Source organism: Carassius auratus, chromosome 41, assembly GCF_003368295.1.
Source record: "Carassius auratus strain Wakin chromosome 41, ASM336829v1, whole genome shotgun sequence".
NCBI classification, from domain to species: Eukaryota; Metazoa; Chordata; class Actinopteri; order Cypriniformes; family Cyprinidae; genus Carassius; species Carassius auratus.
This window is the reverse complement of record NC_039283.1, coordinates 4,540,556-4,555,763: the sequence shown is the minus strand read 5'-3', so window position 1 is coordinate 4,555,763 and position 15,208 is coordinate 4,540,556. Positions and strand designations below refer to the sequence as shown.

Here is a 15,208-nt window from a genome sequence, read left to right as displayed (position 1 = left end):
TTTCTAGTATACTTAGCATGAAATGAAATGAAATGAATATTTTCCCCACTGTAGAGCCACCGTGGATCCAGGGTTCCACTTCTTCACAAGAACTGCTTATGAAATCCATATGATCAACAGCAACATACCATTGTTTTTCTTAAATTAATTTTTTAATGAATAAAGCTATACTGAGAGCAGTCAAGGCCGAGGCAGAATAACACTGAAGTACTATCATTTGTGCAGATGGTACTGCACTAATTCGTGGGCAATTTGTTGGGAGAATCAAAAGTGCCCTATGAGTTTTCAAGTAGAACCCCGATAAAATTAAAATATTGAGAATGCTGCTTTTGATCAATATTGTTAGATCAGTGTCACTGTACACATCTCCCAGTGAATATCAGGAGTTCATTGAAGAGCAAATGAATAGCCTAAATTCTACTGGAGAACAGTGAGCTTTGTAAGAGAATGCAGATGCTAAAAGATAAGGAGATGTTTTGTTCAAACTTTGGGACAATCTGGTTAAAGTATGGACATGTTCAAGGATATAGAAACTGTACCCACAAATCATACATGAGAAACAAACTTCTGTAAGGAATGATGAATTTATTTTTAACATTATGTCATAATACCTTTAGAAACAAGCAGTCACATTGCGGATTTCACTGACTTAGCTTAAAGACTGTTTAATCACTCACTAAAATAGTGTTGCTACAAATCGGTTTATTCAGTCAAAAGAGAAAGGGAAAAAACAAAACATTTAAAATAAGTCTACCTATGTATATACTGAAAAAAAGCAGCCTAAAAGTAAAAAAAAAAAATAAAAAAGCCATATGAAAAACAGGCAAAGCAGTTTGCTTCCAAGTCTTGACTGCATGCATCAGATGAATGATCAGTTGTAGAATCTTGACGGACCTGTCAAAGGTAGAGCAGTCTAAGTAAAAATGAACTTTAAGCATTCACAAATCCCAATATGACAAATTGTTTAAATGGGAACATTAATGTTGCTTATTTCTGCTAATTTGTTACTAGCCTCTATGCTCATCTCTATTTCTACAAGAGAAGGGTTGAAACGATCACCAGCATCAGAAAATAAATAAATGTACCCCAACAAAAGCATATTTTGGTCTTACTGCGGCCATCTTCTGCATGGCAGTGTCCACCAAAGCATTTTTAAGCCGTTTCTACTTTTGCCTGGCTCTGCATCAGGAGTCACCACTGATGCACGCACACCTCCCAATTGGACGAAGCGTTTATACTTGTAGCATTTGCAGCTTGATTCTTTCACATAGACATTAGAAAACCTAAATGTTCTGAGTAAAACACTACTCCACCCCTTCTTGGACAACCAGCCATTCATAGTCTTCAAGATTGAAGTTTTTGTATTTTCCTCGCTTAGAGTTGCTCTCAGATTGGTCCTGAATTGCTCTTAAATGAAGACTCCTACGTAGAAATTAAGCTAAATTAGGAGCTTTCTGGGAGGATTCTTAGAAGTTTTAAGAATACAGGCCCTGGTCTTCATTCATCATACCCGGTCCTTGGGTTTTAACTGTAAATTTCCCTACACCAGGCTTTAGTCAGCCGAAAATGCTGTGAGCGCTTGATGTGACTGTTGAATTTGTCCTGTTCATCCTCCACTGTGATTGGATGGCTGACTACAAAAGTGACAGTGATAAACGTTGTGTTTTAGCCAAAGTTGAACTTTCATCAGCTCTCGGGGGAAGAGAGAAAAAAACAAAAAAACATAAAATGCAGAGCACTAAACACTCATGTACAGCTCATCATGGTCCTGGCATAATAAAATATAAAAATAAAAATTCCTATGTTCCCATTGAAAACAATTAAGAAAAAAATCTAGTCTTGGATAAAAACGCTTTGGTGGACTCGAGGCAGATTTAGAATCAATGGCCTCAGTTCTGTTTTCAAACTGCTTAAAGTCAAAATTCACCAAATCTAGACTTAATTTGGTCAGAGTAAGCATTAAAAAAACACGGAAACATCTGTCTGGTAATAGAGGCGATACAAAATGTTCCAGATGATAGTTGGATATGAAAAGATTGAGAAGCAGATGTGGGCAGCTTAACTAAACACAATGAGTAATTTAATATTACAATAATGGTCATGATACTGGAAACTCCACACATATATTATATAACATGTAATAATGCATATTTCTGGTGTTCCAGCAAAGCAAATGCTACACTAATAAGAGGTACTTATTTAATTTGGTCCATTTATCAAACCATTTACTAGCAATAGTAGAGTATGTGCAAACTAACAAAAAATAATCTCAAGTGTGCAATACCTGGCATGCTGCTGGAGAATCTGTCCTTAGAGTTGGGTTGAAGACTTGAGGATGAGTAGTTCATGGGGGGCAGGGGCTTCACACTGGGCACCTAAAAAACAATTCAAATTCAAAACTAAATCAAGGCTGTAAAAAATAATTTGGAGACATTGCTAATCATGTGACAGATAGATTATTATTCTCTTAAAGAGCTTGCTGTTCATTCTATAAAGCAGGAACTTTTGCCACTAGAAATTATTTATACAACCTTATTTTTTAGAAGTAACCTAGTGAAACATGTTTGAGATTGCTGAAGTCTTCAATAAAAACCTCAAAGGAAATCAAGCATATAATCCACTTCCTGTGTTAGAAATGTTTGCAGAAAACAAATCTGCAATCAGTTTCCTTGACTCCTTATTGTTTACCTGCACTGAAGTAAACAAACCCAACACAGATAAGAAATGCATTGAGGAATGTGTGAAGGAGACACACTGAATGAAAATGCATGTTAACTCTGACAGCAGAGCACGGTTAGAAGAGCAGAAATGCAGCTATAAACAGCAATAAAAACAGCAGTGCTACTTTGTTTCTGAACAGTATTTAAATCATTTAAACAGTCATTCATTTTTTGTATTCACTATGGTGTCACTATTTGATTCTTTATTGTTTGGTCACACTTTTTAGCATTTATTAATCTTAGTTAATTTATACATTTAATAAAATGTAATTAAAATCTAAAGCTGTAACTTTATTATTTAATGGACCAGAGCTAACATGAACTAACAGTTTTTTTAAACAAAGAATAATAACTTCTGCAACAAATGTAGCTATTGCTTACTGTTAATATTAATTAACTAAGGTTAATAACCTAAACTTAATGAGACCTTATTGTAAAATGTTCCCTATTGATCTTTATAATTACTTTGCAATTGAATCTGTTTGAAACGTTTGTTTACAAGATACATTTTTTTTTATTGCTTTATTATCTTTACATTTTCCAACTTTTTAAATATTGATAAAGCTTTACTGTATGTGATAAAAGCTTCAGCAATACTCGATCTCAATCACCCAAACTTGAATCTAAAATAAATTTTTTAAACGTATACACTAAAAGTACAAAATTAAAATTGTGTTTTGGCTCTAATAATAGGGATGTTCATATTAAAAGTTTAACCATTAACCGAAAGTAAAAAAAATGACATTAATACTATCAGTTTTTAGTTTATTTTTTTAATACACAAACATTCATTCATTCAGGTCTTATTTAATATATTATTTAATATTATTTAATATTTAATAATAATAATAATATATTGTTCTAATCTTATCAGTTAACTGTTAATGTTCAAATAACAAGTAATGATTGTCGGTTGGGAAAATTAACAGAAATTGACCATCCCTATCTTGTGAATTTTATAGACGGTTTCATCGGGCGCACGCGCCTGGACCTAAGTTAACTTCCGGTCTGTGTTGTGTATATCGGTCTGGCTGCGGTGCCATCTACAAACGCAGTTAAAGCCAAGGTGATGAGTAGACTGAAGTTGGGCTCAGGTGGCTCTGCAGCGGGATGTGTTTCCCATTCATTTATTTATTTTTGGAGACTCGCAACAATTTTAAAACTGATCGATATTCAAAAAGGGCGGCAGTGGCTCAGTGGTTCATGTAGGTTGTCTACAAACCGGAAGGTTGGTGGTTCAATCCCCGGCTCCACCTGACCAAGTGTCGAGGTGTCCTTGAGCAAGACACCTAACCCCAGCTGCTCCCGACGAGCTGGATGGCGCCTTGTATAGCAGACACCGCCGTCGGTGTGTGAATGTGTGTGTGAATGGGTGAATGTGAGGCAAATTGTAAAGCGCTTTGGATGGCCATGTGGTCTGTTGAAAGCGCTATATAAATGCAGTCCATTTACCATTTACCAAAAAGGCTTCTTTTAATAAACATGAGTAACGTTACGTAACGTACTGCACGTTTAATAATAATAATTCCTTACATTTATGTTTAAATATCAAAACGAGACACAGTGTTTTTATATCGCTGTATTTCTGAAAGAAGACGTGCATGTTATATGCCTGATAGCAGCGTGTGAGCGTACCAGCTCTGCTTTGTTTACAGCTGTTACTGGGGAAACCTCTATTTCTCGCGCTTTATGTCTATGCTTTAAAACATCTCCTGCTGGCAAATAATGAATTAGCATTTTCATTAAGTCCGCCTGATCCACACAGAAAACACATTTTGTTTGTTATCAAAAATATCTACTCTAGAGGGACTTGGCTGTTGTTATTGATTCTATTTGGAGTCTACCGGAAGTTAAGTTAGGTCCACAAAAGCGCTCACGCGCATTAACGTTTGTTTATGTTGATGCCGTTGAAACCGTCTATACAGAAATACAGGCTAATCGTATGTTCTTATTACATGGCACTCTGGAACAACTGATATTCTAGTCACATATTTTCATATATTGAACAGAATTGTGTGGCATTAAGAATTAGTTGCATTTAAAATTCCAATTAAATTCTTGAGTTTGATCTGAGCTAGTAAATATGATTTAATATATAACAATAATAATAAAAATTAAATATAACAATAAATATAGAGTATAAATGAGAGCCTTTACCGCTGAAATACTTCTGAGGCGATACTCCATCAGAACATCTGTGAGCTTCTGTGTGACCTTCAAGACGATCTGAGCATCGTCCTCGTTTTCAATACGAAAAGAGTCCTAATAATGAAACGGAAACACACAAATTCCAAATGGCTGATAATATAAACACAATAAGTGCTTCAACAAGCACTGTTATTCAAAAAGAGAGCAGTACCAGATATTTGAGCAGGGTTGCAGGGAGGCTATTGTTCTCTGGGCCTTTAGGGCCATGTCCCAACAATCGGTCACTACTGCTGTTCATGGACATGTCATTAGGGAAAGGTCTGCCCCTGCCCTCATTACGCTGGCGAGGCCCAAAGCCATCTGGGCCCATGCGCATGGGTCCATCGTCAGAGAAATGTTGCATGTTGTCTGTTTCCATCATTTCCCTGTCTGGTCCAGGCATGTTGTTACCATAGCGACCTGGGCTTCTGAAGTCTCCCATATCAGAGTAACCTCTCCTCATGGGGGGTTCATCCATACCCCCACGCATGCCAGGGGAAAAATCAGGCTTCATGCCACCCCGGGGTGGGAAATCCATGGGACCTCCATATGGACCACCTGAGGATGTGAAAAACTCAAGCAACTATACATTTCAAATCACAGTTACTTTTCTAGATAGTTCACTTCAATTAACACAAACAAATACACTAGTTAGACACTAACCTTGTTTAAACCCTCTGGGAGGTGGCCCAGGAAAACTAGCAGCTCCTGCAAATGCTGGATTGGGTTGTGCGGACTCTAAGAAAAAAAAAAAAAAACATTAGGTAAGTAACTGGCTGGCTAGGGCAGGGCGATTTTTGTAAGAACGTTTTACTTATTCAAGATTTTGAAGTTGTTTTACATTTAAAGGGTTAGTTCACCCAGATAGCAAAATTATGTAATTAATAACTTCCAAAAATACCAAAATGAACTGAATCGTTTCAAACGGTTCGCATCTCTAATACGCATTAATCCACAAATGACTTAAAGGGTGGGTGAAATGCTATTTCATGCATACTGAGTTTTTTACACTGTTAAAGAGTTGGATTCCCATGCTAAACATGGACAAAGTTTCAAAAATTAAGTTGTACGTTTAAAGGAGTATTTCTGTTCCAAAAATACTCCTTCCGGTTTGTCACAAGTTTCGGAAAGTTTTTTTCGAGTATGGCTCTGTGTGACGTTAGATGGAGCGGAATTTCCTTATATGGGTCCTGAGGCACTTCTGCCAGACAAGCGCGCGCTCCCGTATAGCAGAGCAGAGAGAGGCTGTGCACAGACAATCACTGATCAGAGCGAGAGCATCGCAAAATGTCACAAAAGGAGTGTGTTTTTGGTTGCCAGGGCAAGACAACCCTGCACAGATTACCAAAGAAAAAACAGCATTAAGGGACCAGTGGATGGAGTTTATTTTTACAGAGCATCAACGGAGTTGTGCAAGTGTTTGTGTTTGTTCCCTGCATTTCTAAAATGCTTGTTTTACAAACAAAGCCCAGTTTGACGCCGGATTTGACGGATTATATAAATTTGCCTTTTTTATTTTCATTTTAACATATAGATAAATTGAATACAGACCAAAGTAAACCTGTTAGATTTACCCCGCAGCTGAATTATATTTTATGTTTAACCACTAAGGAGACATCAGAGCCAGCGGCACATATCAGAAGGTCTAGCAGAGGGGAGGCTGCTTCTCGGCAGATAGATGACAACTGAGCTCCCGCTGATCTTGTGGAGCTGACCGTCTCTGAGATCGGCGAAACACATTTTTAAATAGGTGCTGTCTTTATAAATAAACCACAGATTTGAGTTTTAAACAACTACATTCTCGCCTGAAATACTTTTAAAATAACATTTCATGACACAATAACAGTATTATTTTGAAAATGATCCGAATAAATGGTAGTTGAACTCAACCAATGCTGCGTGAACTCAACCAATCAGCATGTTTAGCGCCCAAGTCCCGCCCCCGAAAGTTCCGGAACTTTGAAAAAGTACCACCTCTCCGGCAGGGACTTTCTGAGGGGCATTTTTTTTACCCGGAACTTTATTTAGTTCCTGGTTCCTTCAGTGGAAACACACCAAGTACCAGCCCAAAGTCCCTAGTTTCTGGGTAAAGTTCCTGCAGTGGAAACGCGGCATTAGTTCTCATTCACACACAAGTTTATGTTAAAAACACATGAGTCACAAAAACATTCGGTTATATTTGTGAATGTTTTAGATCTATGTGGTAGCAGCAATATACAGTAAAAAAAAAATCAATAAATTCACTGCTCTCTTGTCTCCTCTGAGGCTGGGACTCTAAACAGTGTTCTGTGCTCATCTGTGCAGCCAAAGAATGTAAGTATGTTTTGACTGATGGCAGATGGACTATTTTGACGATGTCTTTTATACCATTCTGGACCTTGACAGTGTAATTTACTTGGCAGATAATGGGATAGTCACAGGCCTCTCTATTTTCATCAAAAATATCTTAAAAGTGTGTTCCGTAGACAAACAAAGCTTTTACAGGTTTTGGAACGACATGGGGGTAAGGGATTAATGATTAAATGTTTATTTTGGGGTGGAGTATCCCTTTAAAACTAAAGATCAGCTTTTAATTCGAGAAATTTTGTTCATGTTTATGCTTAAGTCACAGAGAACAGATATTAGCCAATATATGATATATTGTAGGAGGTCTGAGTCCAGCTTGAAAGTTTAAGTTGGTTCCAGGAACTGGAAGGTCATGGATTTTAAACAGCTCTGGAATGCAGATGGAGAGGAATGGGAACAAATACAAGCTGGAGCTGGTTTGCTTTTGGTTTAGTAGTCTACACTGGGTAAATTTGCACTAATAATATTTTACAATAATTATAAAAACACGTATCTACTTAGTACAGGGGTGTTATTTTAACCAAGATAAGGCCTGAACATAAAGATGTCTTGCTAATGCATTATTTTGACAATTTCTTATGCGTGAGAAAGGTAAGGGTCAGTCGATAACACTGTTATACCAGAGCCGGGCTTTTAGGGTTTTTAGCAACCAGCTTTACTTCCATTAGAAAATGTCTTTCCAAGTGAACCAGGATATTCAATGAGAAAAACTACAAGGTGGGAAATTATTCATGGGGAGTATGGTGGATATCGAAATTAGAGAACAACCTACAATTTCCTAAATTTCAAGGTCAATGCTTAGTCAGTCCTATTAGAAATGATACTAACAGGGGTAGAAGGGCAGTTTAAGCATTCCAAAAAGTGTCTATTGCAATTGTAGTCAACATTTGAAGTGGATCAAAAAAAGTTAATCAAAGTTGTCCTAAAACAAAAACACATTTTGGTTTTAGGACAACTTTAATGAAAGGTTTTGATCAAATGTTGACGAGGATATAGTCACTGGCATTACAGTATTAGTAGTCTTAATTAAAGCCTAGCAGCAGGATTGTAAATTGAATGGATACAATTATGATCACTTAATAAAATGAAGAGTGTGCCGTAGTTACATTTGGGATCATTTTACTTGGAGGTTGTTGGCTGTTTTTATATCCTGTCACAGAGACAGCTGAATGTGTGTTTTTAAATGGTTTCATGGTGCTATTCAAAACAAAGATTGAAATGGTCATTATCTCCATTTAAAATGTGCCGTCAGTGAACCACTTCCACTGTTGCTCATATGAAACATGTTTATGTGAATATTATGACCCAAGTGAGGTACAAAGCTTTGTTTATAAGATAAATAATTGGCTAGCAGGAAAATGCTACATGCTTTTGAATTTAAAGGTGCTGTAGGGAACTTTTGTAAAAAAATATTTTTTACATATTTGTTAAACCTGTCATTATGTCCTGACAGTAGAATATGAGACAGATAATCTGTGAAAAAAATCTAGCTCCTCTGGCTCCTCCCAGTGGTCCTGTTGCCATTTGCAGAAAGCCATGCGCTCCCGGTAAAAAACAACCAATCAGAGCTGCGCTCCGTAACTTTGTTTGTGTTCAAAATGTAGAAAAATTAACATAATAAGCGAGTACACCATGAATCCATTTTCCAAACCGTGTTTTTGGCTTGTCCTGAATCACTAGGGTGCACCTATAATAAGCGTGTATATTCGGACTATTTTAGATTGCTTCGGGGGTACCGCGGCGGAGTAACCCAGTACCTTTGTGATTCTTCATAGACATAAACAGAGAGAAGTAGTTCCGGCTACGATGTTCTTCCGCAAGACGCAAGCAGTTCTTTTTAATAACCGCTAGATCATCAAAAGTTCCCTACTGCAGCTTTAAGCCATTCGAGCTGAATTTCCGAAAGTGTATTAATATTTATTGTTGACTTTTCCCAAATCCTAGTGGTCTCAGTCTCTAATATTCCAAGTTTATTTTGTTGTCATTCACTCTTAATGCCAATTTTCGCATCTCTTACTGTGGTACTGTGGCAAGTGGGGCGGGGCCGAGAGGCGTGGGAACGAGGAGTGAGGCCAGGTGTAGTGATTGAAGATGAGCTGCACCTGCGCCCCACCGCCGGTATCGAGTCCCACGTAGGAGATGGAAGGATATAAAACTGGAGCAACTATAGTGAAGGACGAAAGAGGACCAGGACTGGACCATATTTTATGTTTTGGTTTTTATTTTGTGCGCACCAGTCGTCCGTGAGGGGCTGGTGAGCTGTTTTGTGTTTATTTTGAATAATTAAAGTTTCATTTGATTGTGCGCCGGTTCCCGCCTCCTTTTTCCCGATGAGTATGGAGTCTGTCGTTACAGGGACCATATCCTTTTTATTTGCCAAAACAACAGATAGTGTTGTTTGTCAAAACGAACCTATTTTATAGAAATCTGATGGGTTTGTATCTTTATCTCTTTACCCAATCAATTTCATGTTAAGGCATGTCAAATCTATTTTTACAGAGACAGACATGATATGTGGGGCGAAATAAAATATTTCATGAACGCAAATTTTTATTAAATCATGGGTTATCTAGGGAACAAAATAATGAAACATGGACCATGGCCACAAATTTATAAATTGTAGGAAGAAGAGCTGCACGCACCCCAAAATAAGAAATTACTTAATCGGCCATTGAATGCATTAATTGATCACGTCTCTTAACCTCAATTAATCAATCACTGATTAGTCGTTGACATCCATAATCTAAAAACCCAACTGAAAATCTCAGAAAAATCCTTGCCAGCAAAGTTACAGCTTAGAACCCACTACAGATCCTGAAATATGGAGAAGACTGGAAAAAGAATGGACCAAGATCACACCAGCACAGAAACTAGTGATGTCCTGTGGCCGCAGATGTGCTGAACTCATTCAAAGCAGGGGCCTCTACACTTTCTACTCATTTCTGACAGCTGTAACCCTCTAAAATTTATGTTGTAATCTTTTTTCGTGCTTTTCTCTAATTCTGATCACTGTGTTCACCACAAAAATAAAGTTTCTTATTAAAATGTCTTGGTTATTATGTCAAACATGTTAGTATAACAGTGTTATGCCTACAGCTAATATACCTGAATATTCCACATTTTGAGTGATGAAGATTAACAATGTCAGAAAAAAAATCAAGTATTTATAGATTGGTCTCTAATTTTGATCTCTACTGTAGACTGGATGTTGTATGACAGAAGACAACTGACTTACTCATGTCCTGAAATCCCATAACCTCAAATGGCTCCTTTAGGACAGTCTGAAAGAAAAAAAGACAAGAACATGTCATTTAAAAGTACTAGCGTGAGGCTTAAAATATTTAGAGCACATTAGCATTTAGTCTTTCACCTTGATTTGACCTCTTCCCTCAGCTTTTTCCACTTCAGCAGCAGCATCTTTAATGGCTTTCCTGATGGCTGGATCGTTAACTGCATCCTCTTCCTCATGGGGAACCTTGTCTTTGTGGTTCTGCTTCTGTATTCCAAAAACAAACCAACACAATATGGTGGCTGTGTTTTATATCAAAAGGATAGACAGAGATAATCTGTGATATCTATCAGGAATAATTGTGATTACGAAAATAATACCAAGTATCTGAAGCTGTGCTTCCAGCCAGTGATGTGAGAAGCTATTTCATTGTGCAGCCTCTGAACTTTACACAGTTTACACTGGTAATGGGGTGGAACCGACTTAGATGGGCTTCTATACTCCCATATGTACTGCAGGCCTATGAACACAAAGCACACGTATATTTAAACATAAATCATCTTAAAGCATATAGAAACTATTTGAGGGAGCAAAATAATTATAAAATTATACAATTTAAAACATCACAAAAACAGAAACAGGGACGATAGTTTAAACAATTGATGTATTTTTATTAGACATAATTTACAAATAAAATAAAAAGCAGTGATCATCAGAATATATCGAAACATTGATTTTGGACGTTTGTGGACACTGTTGATTAAAGTGCCCCTATTATACCATTTCAAACATTTCATTTCATGCAGTGTGCACTTTAGCTGTTAATGAATATAAATAATCTGCAAAGTTGTAAAGCCTAAAGATGAAGAATTTACAGCCAAAACAAGTCGTCAGCAATTCAAATTATTTTATTTATTTCTGCTGAACCACAGCAGTACAACCCCAATCTTTTTTGTGTTCCAGTCATTTTACTGATTCTTGTTTCTTTAATCTCGGGCAGTTCAACACGGGATTCACAAAACGCTTTCTTTTGAAAGATGGCTCAGTACACATTTTATTTGGACCAGCTGTTTCCACTGAATCACAACATGTTATTATGATTAATAATTGATGTTTATATTTTCTATTGAGCATTCAAAATATGGAGCTATTGCAATGGGCATATAGTTTCTGTCGCACGCTGTACGCAGTGGACCAATCACAATGGACTGGGCCATCTGACCAATCAGAGCAGAATGCACTCATGGAAAGGATGGATTTAGAGAGACTGAACCCTTTAGAACTACTTTGAACAAATCATTGGAAAATTATGTGATAATAAATGCATATTTGAGCTTTTTGACCTTGCATGCTTGTAAAGCTGTTATAGAAGACTCCCAAAAAACATTAAGGAACTTATGGAATTTTAAGCAATTAATATTTTATGTCATTAGAGTAAGGGATCAATAAAAATGTGATGCTTTATCTTAAACCAGTAGCCTACATTTATATAGTGGTGACAAAATATACATCATTACTCACCAACAACAGCATCGAAGACTAATTTGAGCTTTTTGTTCAGACTGGGTATAGTCTGGATGGATCCATTCTTGGAGGTGAAGACTGATGAAACACACATAAATCAGTAAAATCAAGAAGGACATGGACAAGAATAGTGAACCTGGACTAAACGCACAGATGACAGCATTCCCACTCTATTGAAACAGTACCAAAGCTGTTGGGATGGAAACAGTACTATCCCAAAAACAAAACTAGCAGAGTGCTTCAAGCACCCAATCATTAGTTACCCCCAGGCCTACATCTGGGCAAAAGTCACACTTGATGGAAATTTGTGGTCAGACATTTGAGCCACAACTCTCTGCACTCAAATGCTGAACAACATATACAAACTCAACAGATTTAAATGAATGCAGTGACGCCAGCTGTTTTTCTGTCCACAAATCCAGTACGGCGTCAAAAGCACACTGGTTGAGATGTCAGCCGATCACACTGCAGCAGTGTAAGGGTTCTGACTGAGTTCGAGCCTAAAGGCACCTGAAATATAACGCATTTCAGTTTACTTTTCTTTGGCAGCTTGATGCATGCACTGCACAAGTGGAACAATTAATATGGTTAGATGACCCTAAGCGGACATACAGGGATAAAAGGTGGGATACCCAACCTCCTAATATACATGGATCTTACCCTGAAGCACATGGCGAGAACAGGTCTTGATTTTTCTAATGTTGCTCGAAGGAGCTCAGCGTTGATGTTTCTAATGTTGTTCAGCACACCACAGTTCAAATAGTGCAAAGCACTGGTCTGAAAAAGGTGCTAGTTTGAGAGCTGTGCTTGTGTGTTGTGTTCAGGGTTAAAGCTCTGAAACACCCAGAAGTGGCACATGGCAATAACATTACCAAGGCCAGGCCCAGCTGAAGGGCAGAACTTACCTATGTCACCACCGAAGAGCTGCTGCTTTTTCTGTCACAGGCGACAAATAAAATCGTTGTTGGGGGAGAGAAACAGAGAGGAATTAGAGAGATATAACAGCAGAGTCCGCTCTCCTCCTCCACTTAAATTCTCCTCTCCACTTCAAAAGTAGAGGGTGAAAGTCCTTGGACACGAAGACACATAGTGTCTCTTCACCAGACACTCTCATGCTAGAAGAACAATTGTTCTTTATTAATCTCCCCAAGAATTATGTTCTATTAAGCTGAACAGATAATATACGGGATGATAGAGTAACATGTTTTGCAAGTTACATTCTGTTCTCAAACAGAATGTTTTTTTTTTTACCTTTAATGCTTATCTGTCTTTTCCAGGTCAAATGCAGCAGTGTGTCAGGTCAATGACAGACTATGGACATGAATAAAGTGTACCTTCAGAAAGTTTGGGGTCGTTTTTTGTGTGTGTGTGTGTGTGTGTGTGTGTGTGTGTGTTAACATATTTTCCAGGATTCTCTGATAATTAAAGGGTTTAAAAGAACAGCATTTATTTAATGACAAAATCTTTTGTAACATTATAAATGTCTTTAAGGCTATTTCTTTCAAAAAATAAATAGTGAATAAAAAAATTTGACCCCTAACTTTTGAAAGTCAGTGTACATTTAAGCCATTTTAGGAAAATACACAGGCCTGTAATGAAAACGTGTTGACTTATCTATTTCCCTTAATTAATACTCTCATAGTCACGTAATTATTTTGGTTTCAGATACCATTCGATCTTGCAAATACTCTTAACCCTCACAGACATCAGTGGCAGAGATTAATACCATTCTGGTATTAAACTTTTAGAGACTTACTATTTGAGACATGAGAAATGTGTCAACTCTCCAACACTATGCCAACTACAGTTGGTCACAGAGTGATCACCGATTTATCGGCTCATTTTGCTGGAAGATCTGTATAGTAACAGATGATTGATGAAGCTGACTACAATAGGCAAAAAAGGGGGAAGCCCTTTACATAAAACTGTAGTCCATCAAACAGACAGCTTGCAGCACTCTGTCAAACTCAGCTTCATGGCATGACAGAGTTATGGGTAATACAGGTGGGTGAAATCATTCAACCACTAAGTATATCAAAACAATTATAATCAGTTTTAGGTAGAGTACAAATGACCAAAATTCATCATACCCTAGATCTACTTTTAATGACCTAAATGAGCTGAAAGTGCATTAGCTAGTTGGCCCAAACACTTACATATGCTGCCGTAAAATTTCAATTGTGTTAAGTGAGACAACAAAGTGGTTTGAAATAAAGTCACAATGAATCAGAATTAGCAACAGATATTTTCTTACATTCTGTGTGACGCATATATAAGTGTTACGGATATTCAAAAAAGAAATAAAGGTGAAGACTTGGTTCTATGCATTGGGTGTTGATCGGATTTTCAAATGTGGGCACTCAATGGAGGCAGATGAATGTAATTTAAGCAGACTAAATGATTTGAAAAGCCCTGCATATGTGACCAGATAAGGTGAATTTTTATTTCACACAGACTTTAAATTGACAATTTCATGGACCGGACTGAGTGACCACTGTTTCAGAGCTATTGCAAGTCTCTAAATGGTCTACATCCACGTGGAGGGTAGGGATAAAGCTAATGGAGTGGCTCTGATTTGACGTGGTGCTATCTGGGCTCACCTTCCCACCGGCCCTGCCCTTCTTATTAGGATTGTGTTGAGCGTTCATACTGCAAAAGACACACACATATTACATTATTTTGATTATTGCTTGAATAATAATAAATTCAAAAGGAGGGTATGAGTAATTCGTTTGTTACTAATACGCACAATTTCGACTGTGTGAGAATAAATGATGGCGACTCTGGCTCATTACAAAGATCACTCGCTTTAACGCTGTATCATGCGCAGTTACATTTAAACTCGCTCGCCTCTAACACAAAGCGCGGTCTCTCTATTCACTACAACGCAAATATTTAAAGTAACGTTACACTCTTTACATCGTCATTGTTGTTTTTACTAACCTTGTGTTGAGCAAAGACTTGTTTTGAAAATATAAACACTACAGTACAGTCAAGACCCTAGTCCGTCCGTTTCCCGCTTAATTTCCAAAATAAAGGTCCTATGTAAAATTATCAACGTATGCTAATTCATTTATTTTAATAGTTTACTCATAAAGTAAATTATATTCAACCATTACTGTCTTTTGTCAACTATTGTCTACTATTACACAAGTAAGAAATTACTGAAGCTTATTCAAACTGCCGGGACACATAAGTGAAG

General features: G+C 37.3%; 1 protein-coding gene across 2 annotated transcripts; it reads right to left on the bottom strand.

Moving 5' to 3' along the window:
* Positions 1-565: 565 nt before the first annotated feature.
* Positions 566-15,087, bottom strand: LOC113059853 (uncharacterized). 2 transcript variants are annotated; one of them, XM_026228488.1, is made up of 12 exons: positions 14,950-15,087; positions 14,607-14,655; positions 12,912-12,942; positions 12,004-12,084; positions 10,863-11,002; positions 10,624-10,749; positions 10,489-10,534; positions 5,571-5,645; positions 5,080-5,465; positions 4,878-4,982; positions 2,285-2,375; positions 566-894 (listed from the first exon to the last, which is right to left on the bottom strand). In XM_026228488.1, exons 2-12 carry the CDS (start codon positions 14,652-14,654, stop codon positions 872-874), a joined length of 1,152 nt encoding a protein of 383 aa, XP_026084273.1. In that variant the 5' UTR covers position 14,655; positions 14,950-15,087; the 3' UTR covers positions 566-871. The 2 variants fall into 2 exon arrangements, with proteins under 2 accessions (XP_026084273.1, XP_026084274.1); XM_026228489.1 differs by lacking the exon at positions 14,950-15,087 and adding an exon at positions 14,756-14,938.
* Between the last annotated feature and the right edge of the window lie 121 nt (positions 15,088-15,208).